Source organism: Oncorhynchus nerka, linkage group LG14, assembly GCF_034236695.1.
Source record: "Oncorhynchus nerka isolate Pitt River linkage group LG14, Oner_Uvic_2.0, whole genome shotgun sequence".
In the NCBI taxonomy this organism is placed as follows: Eukaryota; Metazoa; Chordata; class Actinopteri; order Salmoniformes; family Salmonidae; genus Oncorhynchus; species Oncorhynchus nerka.
The window spans coordinates 36,855,451-36,871,114 of NC_088409.1; the positions used below are offsets into that span (position 1 = coordinate 36,855,451).

A 15,664-nucleotide genomic window follows, 5' to 3' on the forward strand; every position below is an offset into this window, starting at 1 on the left:
CCACTCGGGAGACCCCTATATTCTTTTGTTTCAAAGGGCCACTGGGCTATAAATGGTCAGTGGAATGGTCAGGTCACTCTGAGGGAGACATCCCCTTTTTACATCCTGTACAATGAATTAAAGTGAGCTAAAAAGAAATACATCTCTGCTTTTTTTGTAGCTTTCTCCAACTCCTTTCTGACTTGAATTAGTAATTTTGGAAGTTTTTCTTGGTAAGCCTTTCTTGTTATATGGGTCTGTTTGTCAGGCAGCACAGTCATGCTAGCTATGCTCTGTTGACCTGAGCAGGATGGGATTAGATTATTGCTCTGCCCCTAGGACAACACTGGCCTTTATAGGGAAGAGGAAAATAGCCGTGACGTTACACAGTACAACTGGTACTTTAACATCTTACATGATGGACGGACTACAAACATTATTTAATCTTTGGCCAAATGTAGAGTACTATATGCCGAGATAGAATGCTAATTTAGAATACTGTAAAATAACCTATTATCATGATCTTGCTTAAATCTGGTTGCCGTGACGATGTTGGCTCTCTTTAAGTCACCAAAATCATTATCTCTCTTTGTGATGTTGTTGGCTATCTTAGGAGCTCTACTCTCTTTGGTCTGACGTTGTTCAATTTCTTGAAGTGATCTACATGTATATCATCTACTCTTTTTGGGTTGTGACATAGTTGGCTATCTTGAAGTCACCTGTGTTAACTCTACTCTACTCTCTTTGAACAGGCTCATTGCTCGGTGGAACGAGCAGGTATGATTGCCGGAGTGAGGATGAAGAAGATTCCAACGGAGCAGTCCGACAAGTACGCTGTTCAGGGAGAGACCCTCCGGAGAATGATACAGGAAGACAAGGCTGCAGGACTCATCCCCTTCTACGTAAGAACAGAACACACTCATCTCATTCTACAGTACAGTGGCTTGCGAAAGTATTCACCCCCTTGGCATATTTCCTATTTTGCTGCCTTAAATTTAAAACTTCTTAAGGATCCTTGAAGGCAGAAATCATACCTTGAAGGCAGAACTCAGTGTGTCAGTGAGCTGTCGCCCACTCTTGGCTATGATGTGGGCATGCCCCAAGGGTCAATACTGGGGCTCCTCCTGTTCAGCCTGTACATTAATGATCTGCCTTCGGTCTGTACTGGGTCTGAAGTTCAAATGAGCAAACAACAAAGAGCAAACAACAAGCTGCACAAGAACTCACTACCGTAATGGTCCAGGTTACAAAATGGCTCAGTGACTCGTGTTTGCATCTCAATGTGAAAAAGCTGTTTGCATGTTCTTCACAAAGAGGGCAACAGATGCTACTGAGCCAGATGTCTATGTGTCAGGGGAGAAGCTCCAGGTGGTATCTAATTTGAACTACCTTGGCATCATACTTGATTCCAACCTCTCTATTAAAAAGCATGTGAAAAAGGTAATTCAAATAACTCAATTCCACCTAGCCAATTTCCGATTTATACGAAATTGTTTGACTACAGAGGTAGCAAAATTGTACTTCAAATCTATGATACTCCCCCACTTAACATACTGCTTGACTAGTTGGGCCCAAGCTTGCTGTACAACATTAAAACATATTCAGTCTGTCTACAAACAGGCTCTCAAAGTGCTTGATAGGAAGCCCAATAGCCATCATCACTGTTACATCCTCAGAAAGCATGAGCTCCTGAGTTGGGAAAATCTTGTGCAATACACCAACGCATGTCTTGTATTCAAGATCCTAAATGGCCTGGCTCCCCCTCCACTCAGTATTTTTGTTAAACAGAAAACCCAGACATATGGCAGCAGATCCACAAGGTCTGCCATGAGAGGTGACTGTATAGTTCCCTTAAGGAAAAGCACCTTTAGTAAATCCGCTTTTTGTGAGAGCTTCCCATGTCTGGAATACACTGCCATCAGACACACATAACTGCACTACATATCACACTTTCACAAAATGCATGAAGACATGGCTAAAGGTCTGTTGTCTGTAGCTTGTGAGGTGTGGAAACACTTTGTTGCTTTTATGAATTTTATCTTGCGGCTTTTTGTTCTATGTTGCTCTGTCTGTATGCTACGTCTTGCTTGTCCTATGTTGCTCTGTGTGCTCACTGCTCAATGATTGTCTATATTGTAATTGTAATTGTTTTTAATAACCTGCCCAGGGAATGCGGTTGAAAAATAGCCGGCTGGCTAAAACCGGCACTTTTACTGAAACATTGATTAATGTGCACTGTCCCTGTAAAAATATAATACATTTAAGCTCAAACTCAATCAGCGTTCCCGTCAATGGGACAGTTGTAAATCATGCAGCGCATTATGTCAAGATCCAGATTGTAGAGAAACAACAAATGTCTTATATCGGCTGAAAGCTTCCATTCTTGTTAATATAACGGCACTGTCCAATTTACAGTAGCTATTACTGCGGAAAAAATGCCATGCTATTGTTTGAGGAGTGCTCCTAACAACAAAACATATTTTTCACCGCGATAGGATTGATCTTGCTCTGATTTATCATCCAAATGGTCCCAAAGATAACATGAAGTGTTGTTTTGTTAGATAAAATCCTTTTTCATATTCTAAAAAGGTCCATATAGCATGCGCGATCGATTTTGTATTTCCACTCGTTCAATTTGCAAAGAAAGGAATTTGTGAAAATCTCACCCTAAACGTTGTTTCAACGAGTCAAATCACGTTCGTATCTATTCTGCAGAGATCCTAGAAGGTAACAAGACTTCACTATTTCATTAGGGGTGTAGTATATCCTATAGGACACCATATTTGGTCAGAGAGCGATGCCTTCTTGGCACGCCGATGACGTGGGCGGCCATCACTTGAACGACTGTATCTTTGTCAAATAAGCACCAATCAGGGTCAAACAAAGTTAGTTAGATATCCAACGAGCTGGGCTCTACGGGAGTATCCATGTATATGTTGTAAAATGTAGCTACTAACCTTGTACGACAGCATGCCTTTTCATTTTGGAGAAAAATTATAAGGATATTCAGAGTTATGAAGTTATGAAAACTGGTTGTTTTGAACTTATAATATGGATACTAATACTTGGAAAGCTAAATCAAAGTCCAAATATACAGATTTGGCGATATTCTTGCTGAAAATGGAATATGAATGCGAATGTCTCCTTCATGATTTTCCCAAATGTACCTGGGGACTTCACACTAAATGTCATGTAGTTCGCTCATTCTTCAAGTTATCCGTCTGAAATTTTGCACATATACTGCTGCCATCTTGTGGACACCATCGGAATTACAACCCAAGTGATGGCTAGAACTATGACTTTTCTCTTGCATTTCAAAGATGGTGGTAGAAAAAGATTGGTTGTTTTTTTTCTTTGTATTTTCTTCTACCAGATCTATTGTATTATATTCTCCTACATTCAATTCACATTTCCACAAACTTAAAAGTGTTTCCTTTCAAAGGGTAGCCTAGTGGTTAGAGCGTTGGACTAGTAACCGGAAGGTTGCAAGTTCAAATCCCCGAGCTGACAAGGTACAAATCTGTCATTCTGCCCCTGAACAGGCAGTTAACCCACTGTTCCTAGGCCTCCTTGAAAATAAGAATTTGTTCTTAACTGACTTGCCTAGTTAAATAAAGGTTAAAAAAATATATAAAAAAATATCCTTGCAGTTAGATTTGGGTATGTCATTTAGGCGAAAATTGGAAAAAAAGGGGTCTTAAATGTATTTTTAGGGGGTTTGTATCATTTTGATTTACACAACATGCCTACTTTGAAGATTTTTATTGTGAAACAAACAAGAAATAAGACCAAAAAAACAGAACTTGAGCGTGCATAACTATTCACGCCCACAAAGTCAATACTTTGTAGAGCCACCTTTTGCAGCAATTACAGCTGCAAGTCTCTTGGGATATGTCTCTATAAGCTTGGCACATCTAGCCACTGGGATTTTTCTTCATTATTCAAGGCAAAACTGCTCCAGCTCCTTCAAGTTGGATGGGTTCCGCTGATATACAGCAATCTTTAAGTCATACCACAGATTCTCAATTGGATTGAGGTCTGGGCCATTCCAAGACATTTAAATGTTTCCCATTAAACCACTTGAGTGTTGCTTTAGCAGTATGCTTAGGGTCATTGTCCTGCTGGAAGGTGAACCTCCGTACCAGTCTCAAATCTCTGGAAGACTGAAACAGGTTTCCCTCAAGAATTTCCCTGTATTTAGTGCCATCCATCATTTCTTCAATTCTGACCAGTTTCCCAGTCCCTGCCGATGGAAAAACATAATGGTGCTCTGTGGGATGTTCAAAGTTTCAGATACATTTTTTTGTAACCCAACCCTGATCTGTACATCTCCGCAAGCTTGTCCCTGACCTGTTTGGAGAGCTTCTTGGTCTTCATAGTGCCGTTTGCTTGGTGGCGCCCCTTGCTTAGACTCTGGTGCCTTTCAGAACAGGTGTGTATATATACTGAGATCATGTGACAGATCATGTGACACTTAGATTGCACACAGGTGGACTTTATTTAACTAATTATGTGACTTCTGAAGGTAATTGGTTGCACCAGATCTTATTTAGGGGCTTCATAGCAAAGGGGGTGAATACATATGAACACACCACTTTGCCGTTTAGAATTTTTTAAATAATTTTTGGAAACAAGTTTTTATTTTTATTTTCACTTCACCAATTTGGACTATTTTGTGTATATCCATGAAAACCAAATAAAAAATCAATTTAAATTACAGGTTGTAATGCTACAAAATAGGAAAAACGCCAAGGAGGTGAATTGTTTTGCAAGGCACTGTATGTAAGAACATAACACACTCATCCCCTTCTATGTAAGAATAGAACACATGTCCATTTACATGGACAAGCTTTGAGGCGGCAGATTGCCACTTAGAATGGACACATTCATTTTCCCCTTATTATAAAGAAAATGCCACAATCAACTGTCCAGACAATAGTCAAACAGAAATAACCAATAGTCCAATGCAGTCCACAAACACACTCTTATGAATATAATGTAATGTACTGTATATTTCCAGAAAGAACATGCGTATTGAAACAACAGTCTAGCCCTAGAACCCACACACAGACTCAGTGGCAACAGTTGGGAGAAAGATGTAATTCACCGTTCATCTTCCTCTCCCCGTCCACTAGTGTCTGTGTGTACCATGCCCTGAGGCCTAAATAGCATGAACTGTTAATTGTAATCGCCTCCTCTGCCAAACCAAATGAAACTGGATCTTGTTAACCCATGATAAACGGCAGGAGATCACTATGTGTAATGATTACTATACTGGCATAGTCTGTCTCCCAATGGACAAAGATGTCCTAATCACAGTGTTTATGTGAATGGACAAATCTCTTTCTATGGCTGTCTTTAGAGGAGGAAATTGCAGGTATGATTATCATATCGTTCATGTATTATGGCATATTTTCAGTTATGCTAGAGGTCTTTGTAAGACCATTATAATACAGTACACCTCACTCATTGTTGTCATGAAGATGTGACTTTATGAGTTGTTGATTTGTGTTCTTTCATTTAGTTCTGTGCTACTCTTGGGACCACTCCCTCGTGTGCATTTGATCACATTACTGATCTTGGGCCCATATGTAAGTATGATTCTCAAAGCATTATTAACACACTCCTAAAGGCTGTCTATTAGCACTGACATGTGTTGTAGACTGATAAAGACATAGGAATCTACTCTACAGCCATGTCTCAGGACCAGCTCTGTATGTTTCTGTACTACTGGTTCTACACATTTGTATTTTTGTCTCAGGTAATGCAGAGAAAATCTGGATGCACATTGATGCTGCATATGCTGGGAGTTCCTTTATTTGTCCTGAATTCAGACCCCTGTTGAACGGCATTGAGGTTAGAAACCAGCCACAAATACACACACACACACACACACACACACACACACACACACACACACACACACACACACACACACACACACACACACACACACACACACACACACTTCCAGTTAAATTGTCAGTGAACATACTTGTATTTACACCCATTATAATTTGTGTTTGATAATAACTTAATTTAACTGTCAAGAGGGAAGTGTGCTAGAATGAGTAATATGCCCAAAAATTGGTAGGAAATTAGAAGAGCATCCGTTGGCCTTTTGAACAGCATGCGTCTCTCCAGCCGAGCGAAGCCGAGTGGAGAGACACACTGAGAGCATAGATAAGGCTAAAGTAATTTCCTCAGGCATCATCAGACCTTTAGATAAAACCCTGCTGCTCTCCTCGTCCAAGAAATATCACTGTTTATTAGCGACACAAGTTCAAACAATGTTGGGGTTGGGGGTGGGGGGGTCAGGGATGTAGTAGAGGAGGCGGGCACACACACACGCGCACGCACACACACACACACACACACACACACACACACACACACACACACACACCTGAATGACAGGCAGTCAGGCACACCGGCTCCCTCTGCAGCTGAGGCTGGTTGCTAGGATATGAGTGATAGGCAGGCTCCTGCATCTGTCAGCATGGTAACAACTGGGCACGTGCCCCTCTGATTGATATTGTCTCCTACTGCTGTCTGCTTTTATTGCGTCTGTGAAGGCAGATGGGAAGGATATTAGAAAAGCAGCGATAGAGAGCAAATAGATGAGACTGGAGATTTCTCTCTTTGAGGAATCAAGGTGGTGACAATAGAGTTATTGTGCAAGATGCTCTATTTAGCATTTCAAATAAAGGTTGCCTAGGTGTTAGATATGCTGCGTACGCCATATATTTGGAGCCATCCTAGTGAAATATGTTATCTGTTGTGTTGGTAAGCCAGCTGCAGTCAGTGCAAACCTAGTGGTGGCAACAAGGGGCTTTGACAAGTCAAATATATTATAAGACTACTGTTTTCCTACAGTGAAATGGAAAAAAATGGCTTGTGTATTATGAGGGTGACCTGTACATTTGCATCGAAATCAGCTGATTTGAATGGCTGACTCTTTTATCTCTTTCAGTTTGCAGACTCATTCAATTTCAACCCACACAAATGGTTGTTAGTCAACTTTGACTGCTCTACAATGTGGTAAGTTATCAAGTGATTGACAGTCAGCCTTTCTAGAAACATTGTTTTATTAATGAACAGGTTGTTTTATCTGACCGGGGGGACAGTCTGTACAATTCCCTGCTGGTCATTTAAATAAAAACATACTTCCTTAAGTAAAATCTTTATTTGTATAATATATATATATATATTTTTCCCTATTTTTTTTCCATCTTTTCTGTTCTATGGGGAGAGGGGAGCAGCTTCAACATGGTTTTTAATATTGATTCAAATCTAAACTGCCTTGTGAGCTCAGCACGACACTGTGCAACTGTATACGTGTCTATAACCTAAGATCTATTCTCCCCATCCTTAGTTACACTGTTGCTATTGTGGCTATTGACTACACTACTCTACAATGGGCCGTCATAACAAAGTCACCTCCAGAAGCACTATCTAGACACCTAAAGCATTCTTTAAACAGAGTGGGTGGGAATAGGCATCCCATCTGCCCCCTCTCTCATCACCCCACAAACAACCCCAACATTTCTTGTTGATAGAACGCTCAATGCCCTCCTCCATCCCCGGTGAGTTGTCAGTTAACAAAGTCAGTTAACAAAGTCAGTTCACAAAGGAAATGACTTATGTAAGGAGAGACTTGTATAGTCTGCTCAGAAATAGCTGTCTGCTTCTTTTTTTATGACGCTATAGTGTATTTTAATAACTGGAACAAAGGTCAAATTACTTGTAGCATCTCAGTTTATGAATAGTAGTGTGGTATTATTGGTTTATAACAGTTTGTAACAATACGTCAGGTGAATGTGTAACTGAGAGACCCTGGTCTCACTTATAATCTTACTTCCTTATTTCATGCTCAACTGATTGTGAAAACAGAATTCTTTCAACTCAAATCTAGAGCACAAGTGGTGCCAAGTCATTGTCAACATGATTTCTGCTGCCTGCTGCAGTGTCATCCACTGTAGGGTGTCCCATTAGACCATTGTCACTTTACAATACAATACTTTATTGTTCAATATAAGTTAACAAAAAGAGAATTATACGTCAATAAAATAGAGATGATAAATTACTTCAGTAATGTGTGTCTTTTGTAAGACTTAATGTAGCACTGAACAGCTTCTGTATGTGGGGGAGCCGTTTTCTGTGCTTTTCTTAAAAAGCCTTGCCCTTTAGCCTTCCCTTCTGTTTTCTGTGGGAGCTCTAAGAGGGTAACAGAGTTTAAGTGTTTCAGTGTCTGTCCATAGGGTGAGGAAAAGATCTGATCTCATTGGGGCCTTCAAGATGGATCCTCTATACCTGAAACATGATCATCAAGAGTCAGGTAGATATTTTTACACTGACAATAGTCTGTATTGACATCACTTTTTTGTGTTATTCCCAATCTATTAGGTTTAAATGTGGTAAATCTAGCAATAGTCTCATCAGGCTATTTAAAGTATACTGGTTTAATTTGATCAAGTGCAGATGATGTCTGGAGTCCCTGTAATGTAATGGGATGTGAATGGTGTTAGTGTGAGAGCCCAGTACATCGCATCATGGATCTGAGGGTCTGTCGGCTTACTCACCTCACAATCCTGCTGGCTTTAGGCTTGCTAATAAACCCAAGGTGGATAAACTAATACTCACCACCATAGCCCCATGTTTTATATGGCTAGGAAGTGTGTGTGTGTGTGTGTACGCGTGGAAACGTGTGTGCATATGCTCGAGTGTGTGTGTGCAAACGTGTGTGTGTACAAACGTGTGTGTGTGCATGTGTTCATGTACTGTAGTTGCACTGTATGTTTGTGTGTGCTTGTGTTAGAGAGCTAATACAATAAAGCGTCCAAACGCTCTCCTAATAACACGCCTTACACAATATGTCACTCTAAAACAATTACCGATGTCCCTCACGTCCTCCCAACCACTAATGGTCCTGCTGCATCGCTGCCTGCCAGTGTTAGCCAGTGACAGAGTGTCACCCATCTTAGATGCAGATGTAGTCTGTGTCCCAATTGGAACCCTATTCCTTAGATAGTGCCCTACATAGTGCACTATGTAGGGAATACGATGCCATTTGGGACGCAGTTACACAGCACAAGAGTCTGCCTCTGGCAGGCTGCAGCTGTGCCTGAAGCCTCCTCCTTAATTGGACTGACAGAAAGACAAAAGACTGGCCAACCTCTCCTCACAGAGGGAGGCTGCTCACAGTAAGGCCACTGCTCCCCCAGCTCCAGCTCAATGAAATTACAGGTTATTGCCACTGCAACAGGGCTTTTCTACTGTATGTGGAGGCAATGAGAGAGAGAGCGAGAGAGAGAGACTTGATCTGGCAATGTTAAAATCTGTTTTCCATGCCAATAAAGCCCTTGGATTTAATTGAATTGAGAGAGAGAGAGAGAGAGAGACTGACAGAAACTCATATTTATATTTTTTCCCTTTTGTACTTTAAGTATTTGCACTACGTTAACACATCGTTACAATATGACATTTGAAATGTCTTTATTCTTTTGGAACTGATGTGAGTGTAATGTTTACTGCTAATTTTGATTGTTTATTTGACTTTTGTTTATTATCTACCTCATTTGCTGAGAGAGAGAGAGAGAGAGAGAGAGAGAGAGAGAGAGAGAGAGAGAGAGAGAGAGAGAGAGAGAGAGAGAGAGAGAGAGAGAGAGAGAGAGAGAGAGAGAGAGAGAGAGAGAGAGAGAGAGAGAGAGAGAGAGAGAGAGAGAGAGAGAGAGAGAGAGAGAGAGAGAGAGAGAGAGAGAGAGAGAGAGAGGTGCTGTAATGATTTGGTATAAAGCTCAGCGATGGTAACAACATTCCATAATATATTGTATAGACACTAACTATGGTATAGACACACACACTATAAGTGATGGACTACAGTGAATTCAAATGTTGGCTGTGAATTGCTAATAGTATAATTACTCATCTGTTTATTTACAGGGCTGGTCACAGATTACAGGGTAAGCTGAATGGTTATCTATTATCATTATATTCTGTCTATGTGTAAGCGTGACGCCGGATGTCATATCAGAGGAGTTCATTCTGTTTGCTCCACTAACCCTAACCCACTTATCCCCCTCTGCCTCACCCTATCTCCCCCTCTACCTCACACTACCTCACCCTCTACCTCCCCCTACCTCACCCTATCTCCCCCTCTACCTCACCCTATCTCCCCCTCTACCCCACCCTAACGCACCCTCTCTCCCCCTACCTCACCCTACCTCACCCTCTACCTCCCCTACCTCACCCTCTACCTCCCCTACCTCACCCTCTACCTCCCCTACCTCACCCTCTACCTCCCCCTATCTCCCCCTCTACCTCCCCCTACCTCACCCTCTCTCCCCCTCTACCTCACACTACCTCACAGCACTGGCAGATCCCACTGGGCCGAAGGTTCCGCTCTCTCAAGATGTGGTTTGTGTTCCGGATGTATGGGCTCAAAGGCCTTCAGGACTACATCCGTAAGGTAACAGCAAAGCAGAGAAACAGCTTTGGTTCCCTTCCCTTCCTCTGTCTGTCAATCAAATCAGCCTGGTCTGTGTCTATCTAGTTCTATCAGTAAATGAAGCAGCAGCAACAACACATAAGGCCTCCAGCCATACACTGAGGCATACTGCATTCATCTACTGTCTATATTAGATAGAACAACTCCAGTAAAGCATGTGTGTAATCAATCATATGTAGGCTACAGTTGTCTTTTTACAAAACAGTGCTATTCAACAAGTTGACCATTGACTACTGTAGGTCATATTACATAGAAATGTCTCTGTATGGGTCCTCTTGGTACAGCAGCATGCAGTTTCTGAATAGACATACAAACAGTAAATTAATTATAGTGGACACACACGGACCATTAAACCTCATAGTGGTGGTGACCTACTGGCTGGGAATGAGGAAGTGTAGTGGTCAGCTAATAATCACAGTTAGGACCAGAGTTTTGGCCTCATTAATGACTGAGTTGGCATTGGAGTTATTACTAATAGCCCTGTCCTGGCTGTTCTCACTCAGCCTTTGGTTACAAATACTGTACATCATGATGTACTACTGTGTAATTGTGATTACATGCAATGATACACGTTTCAATTCTCATTAAGCATTCAATGCCACACACAGATTAGTGAATGAATGACATGTTTGATCCTGTGGTGAATAAGAGTTTGAACAGGGTGAGCTGAAATAGGACATGGTATTTAGCTTGGAGGTTTCCCTCCATGGAAGGTTGGACAGTTTGACGACTATTTCATGGTTATTTTCTTCAGATTTCCGGGCGTCTTTGTACAAACATAAAAGTACATACTGACATAGCCCAAAGGCAGGCAGATGGCGATATTGAGTTGTTTCATTTTATCATCCAAAGGGAATCTATGCAACCGGCTATACATTCGTATCCCCTGTGGACTGGTTCGTACATAAAACATTCTCCATTCAGGCTGCAAAGGCATCGATTTGCTTCTTAACTTGATATAATGTTGAGAAGGCATAAAAAAACGTGGGATATAAGCATACTTACTTTATGAAACATTGTTTCCCACCACCATGCTAGTGGCTAATTGCAATGCCCGGATGTTGTGTATCGCGTTCAGCCAATCAGGTTGCAGCCTACTGTTGTTTACCATTGGTCTGAACGCTGTACGCAATGTCAGGAAGTAGCATTAGCCACCATTTTGTCGCCACTAAATCAAGTTAAAAAGGAAATTGATGCCTTTGCAGCCTGAATGGAGATTGTTTTATGTACTAACCGGTCCACGGGGATACAAATATATAGCCGGCTGCATACTGTAGATCATCTTTGGACAGTCACAATCTGCCAGCCTTTGGGCTAATATTGACCTTTCTATGACTAGATTCATTGTCAAAGAGCTTGTGCTTTTAATTTCCGTACTACGACTGAGATATATCTGGTTCCATGGGCATACTAAACAACAATGCATTTTCCGTTCGATTCAGGGAGTTGTATGGATAGGGCTATGTGCTTTAATGTTCTTCTAGTATTTTCACATGTCTAACAGTTGTCATCACATTAACCCTTTGATTGAGAATGGAGCCTTTCTCCAGGGTAAATGAACATGAAAGACAATGTAGCTACAATTTATGGTTTCAGCATTTGCTGAAGGTAAATTACAACAGCCAGCTAGCTAGCTGCTGTAAGGACACCACCCTATAGGAAAAATTATTCATTCAAATTAAGATACTAGGGTGCCACCTAGTGTGCATATCAAGAAGTTCACCTTAACGCATTTCCATCAACACCACCTCAGACTTCAGTGGAAGGCTGTCTGAGTATGAATGAATGACTGTCTCTCTGCCTTCACAGCATGTGGAGTTGGCCAAAGAGTTTGAGAGCCTGGTTCGCGCTGACCAGCGCTTTGAGATCAGCGCAGACGTCGTCTTGGGGCTGGTCTGCTTTAGACTAAAGGTAAGACAATTCAGCCAACTGTGAATGTTAGTTCAGCACATGATCATCAAACGTTCATAAACGTTCAGAAACTATCTTTGGACTGGAATAGACTAAAATGATTTATCGTTAGGTCTATGGTATAGTATAGTTTTAGTTCACATTGCCGGCATACATTTTTTTTAAAAATTTTAAAAAGTATTTGACTATTGTTACATCCTAAATGGCACACTATTCCCTATATACTGCACTACTTTTTTTTTACCAGAGCCCAATGGGATATATAGGTAATAGGGTGCACTATATAGGGAATAGGATGCTATTTGGGAGGCAAACTATCTTACCTTTCCTCCTAAAAGGGCTCCAACGAGGTGAACGAGACCTTGCTGAAGAGGATCAACAATGGCAGGAAGATCCACCTGGTGCCGTGCCTGCTGTCTGGTCAGTTTGTGCTGCGCTTCGCCGTCTGCGCCCGCACCACCGAGTCACGTCACATCCGCGAGGCCTGGCGACTCATCATACAGCTGGCCGAAGAGGTCATGCAAGAGCTGCCCCACTGACCATCCACATTGACTAGACAGGCTGGGTTGGACCAGGAGCTGTAAGTATCAAGTATTTCAGAGTAAGAGTGCAGGTCTAGGATCAGCCCCCCCCTGTCCATTCATTAAAATATAAAATACTAAATTGATCCTAGAAGCGGATCTTAGTTCAGCACTCCTACTCTGAGATGCTTGATGAATAAGGGCCCTAACCCCACCTGACCATGGCTGGTACTCAAAAAGTGTCTCAGAGTAGGAGTGTCCATGTTATCTTATTCCTTGTGAAGTAAAAGGCTAAAGTGATCCTAGTTCAGCACTCCTACTCTGAGATGCTATATGAATACAGGCCTGGATCTCACTCAATGGAGGCTGCTGAAGGGAGGACGGCTCATAATAATGGCTGAAACGGAGCGACTGGAATGGCATCAAACCATGTGTTTGATACCAGTCCACCGATTCCGCTCCAGTCGTTACCACGAGCCCATCCTCCCTAATTGAGGTGGCACCAACCTCCTGTGATCTCACTGTGTTTACATCATCAGCATACTGTAACTGCAGCCCTTTCTCTCTGCTGTCTCATCCCATGTGTGTATTTATATGTGTGGTTGTATGTGAATCAGTGAATTTGTGTTGGTGAGTGTGAATAAATTAAAGGTGCGTATGTGAGTGAAGCAAATCATATCCAGATGTTAAGGTTTTGCCTGATAGGTTACTGTAGTGTAGGGTTTACTGACAATACTCAAGCATGTGTTCTATGTAAAAACAGACTGACTGAGTTCTGCTCTGACTCCACACCAGTATGCTAAATGAGAGAGGCCAGGCTAGAGACGGGCACCACCCCCCTCAGGGCTCTGTGTATGCCCCACCTGCTCCTACAACCCCTCTCCACCCTCACCTACCCTGCCATGTCCCTTCTCAACCAACTGTTCATCCAAATCACTTTAGAGAAAGGCCAGCATGCTAAAAATACAGGCAAGGACTTAGTATGTGGGGCTTTATCCTGCCTGAGGTTTATCCAGGCTCTGATCACTCAGCTGTGTTTACCTGCTCTAGTGGAGTGATTAGTAGAGGTATTCAATTCAGTACAACATTATTTATCCCCTTAGGGGCATATTGATTTAAACATTGGGATAGTGTAGGTCCCTAAAACAAGATTGCACATTATACATGTTCACAATTCAAAACATTTAAGAGTCAGAAAACATTGTATGGTTTGGCACTATTATACAGTAAGTAGAGATAGAAACCGTTAGTATCCCACAAGGTTTGAGCTGTTCACTGTTTTCATGAAGCCAAAAAAATTAACAGCATGTTGAGATTTTGCCAAAGAGAGAAACAGGTATCTTATACCAGAGACACAGGTATCTTATACAAGAGACACAGGTATCTTATACAAGAGACACAGGTATCTTATACAAGAGACACAGGTATCTTATACCAGCAAAACAGGTATCTTATACCAGAGACACAGGTATCTTATACCAGAGACACAGGTATCTTATACCAGAGACACAGGTATCTTATACAAGAGACACAGGTATCTTATACCAGATAAACGGGTAGCCTATATTAGAGTTGTGGCCATTCCCATTTCAATTCAGTCAATTCTGAAAGTAAACTAAAATTCTAATTCCAAAATGTTCTCATAGAGAAACATTGAGCAAAAATGTTTAACTCCCTAATCGACTGAATAGAAAAGGAATTGACCCCAACCCTGTTGCATAAGCAGTTTTGTCCTGAACATCATAATAACCCATGAGACACATGATGAGACAAATAAGAGCTCTTATGGGAGCATCAGTTAAAACACTTACTGTAAGCTTTTGCCCTGCATGAATAAAATATACAGACAACAGTTAATGTCTCAGTTGATTTGAAGAGACACAAAAACAATATGTACCTAGCTTCACTTAATGCCCTCAGCAGTAGCAGTGAGCCAAGGAGGAATTGACTTGAGAGGGTCTCTCCTTAAGAAGGTAATATGAATGTGTTTCAAATGTGTACTCTACTGTATGCACATCATATGATGTTTATGTTGGGCTGTTGGATAAACAAACCAGTTGAATTAGATTAGACCTTTAAGCTGCGATTCCCAGCATGTCATGGAGTCACTCAAAATAAATTAACTAAGTAATCGAGAGATAAAATATCCCTGTCCCTGGTTTGATTCACAAGTCAAGTGTGCCTTTTGAATGAGGGATGGAGGGGTGTGTGTGTGTAGAATATGTGTAGTGGTGTCTTTTTGTCTCTTTTGTGTCTGTGTTTACTTGATATAACCAGCAGTGGGCTGACTGCTTCAGTCTCACACTGGGGGGAAATTGTATTGTTAACCTGATCATCTCTTACATGGCGATAAGGTGGTAGTGCAATCCTATGTTTTTTGAAGGAGGAAAACCTTAAGCATAGCTGTATTATTTTATATGCTTTGAGTGGCTTTGTGGCTTCCTGCTACTGATCTGCCTCGTGGCATCATTGTACTGTCCTCTTTACACAACAAAATAAATGTGTTTGCGGTGTGTATTTGAGTATGTCATACTTTCACATTGGATTGGAAAGGTCCATTGGTACCCACAAATGATTATGTATGATTAGCCTATTTAAAACTAAATCAGCACTATCAAAATCACACCATTTCAAATACAATATTTAGGAGTTTTGGTAAGATGCCCTGGCAAACCACTAGATGGCAGCATTGTCCTAGTCCAGCGAAGGTTGGAGCAGTAAAACCACAGATAGAACAATGAGACCA

At 41.4% G+C, this 15,664-nt stretch overlaps 1 protein-coding gene across 1 annotated transcript in view; it reads left to right on the forward strand.

The window, feature by feature from the left end:
• The window catches only part of LOC115140956 (aromatic-L-amino-acid decarboxylase), a 35,091-nt gene extending 19,658 nt beyond the window's left edge, over positions 1–15,433 (forward strand). The window contains exons 6-14 of the mRNA XM_029679480.2: positions 732–881; positions 5,504–5,570; positions 5,741–5,835; positions 6,953–7,020; positions 8,241–8,317; positions 9,922–9,941; positions 10,349–10,447; positions 12,296–12,397; positions 12,736–15,433. Coding sequence (XP_029535340.1) covers positions 732–881; positions 5,504–5,570; positions 5,741–5,835; positions 6,953–7,020; positions 8,241–8,317; positions 9,922–9,941; positions 10,349–10,447; positions 12,296–12,397; positions 12,736–12,936 — 879 coding nt within the window. The 3' untranslated portion in view covers positions 12,937–15,433. The remainder of the gene's footprint in view (positions 1–731; positions 882–5,503; positions 5,571–5,740; positions 5,836–6,952; positions 7,021–8,240; positions 8,318–9,921; positions 9,942–10,348; positions 10,448–12,295; positions 12,398–12,735) is intronic.
• Positions 15,434–15,664: the final 231 nt, after the last annotated feature.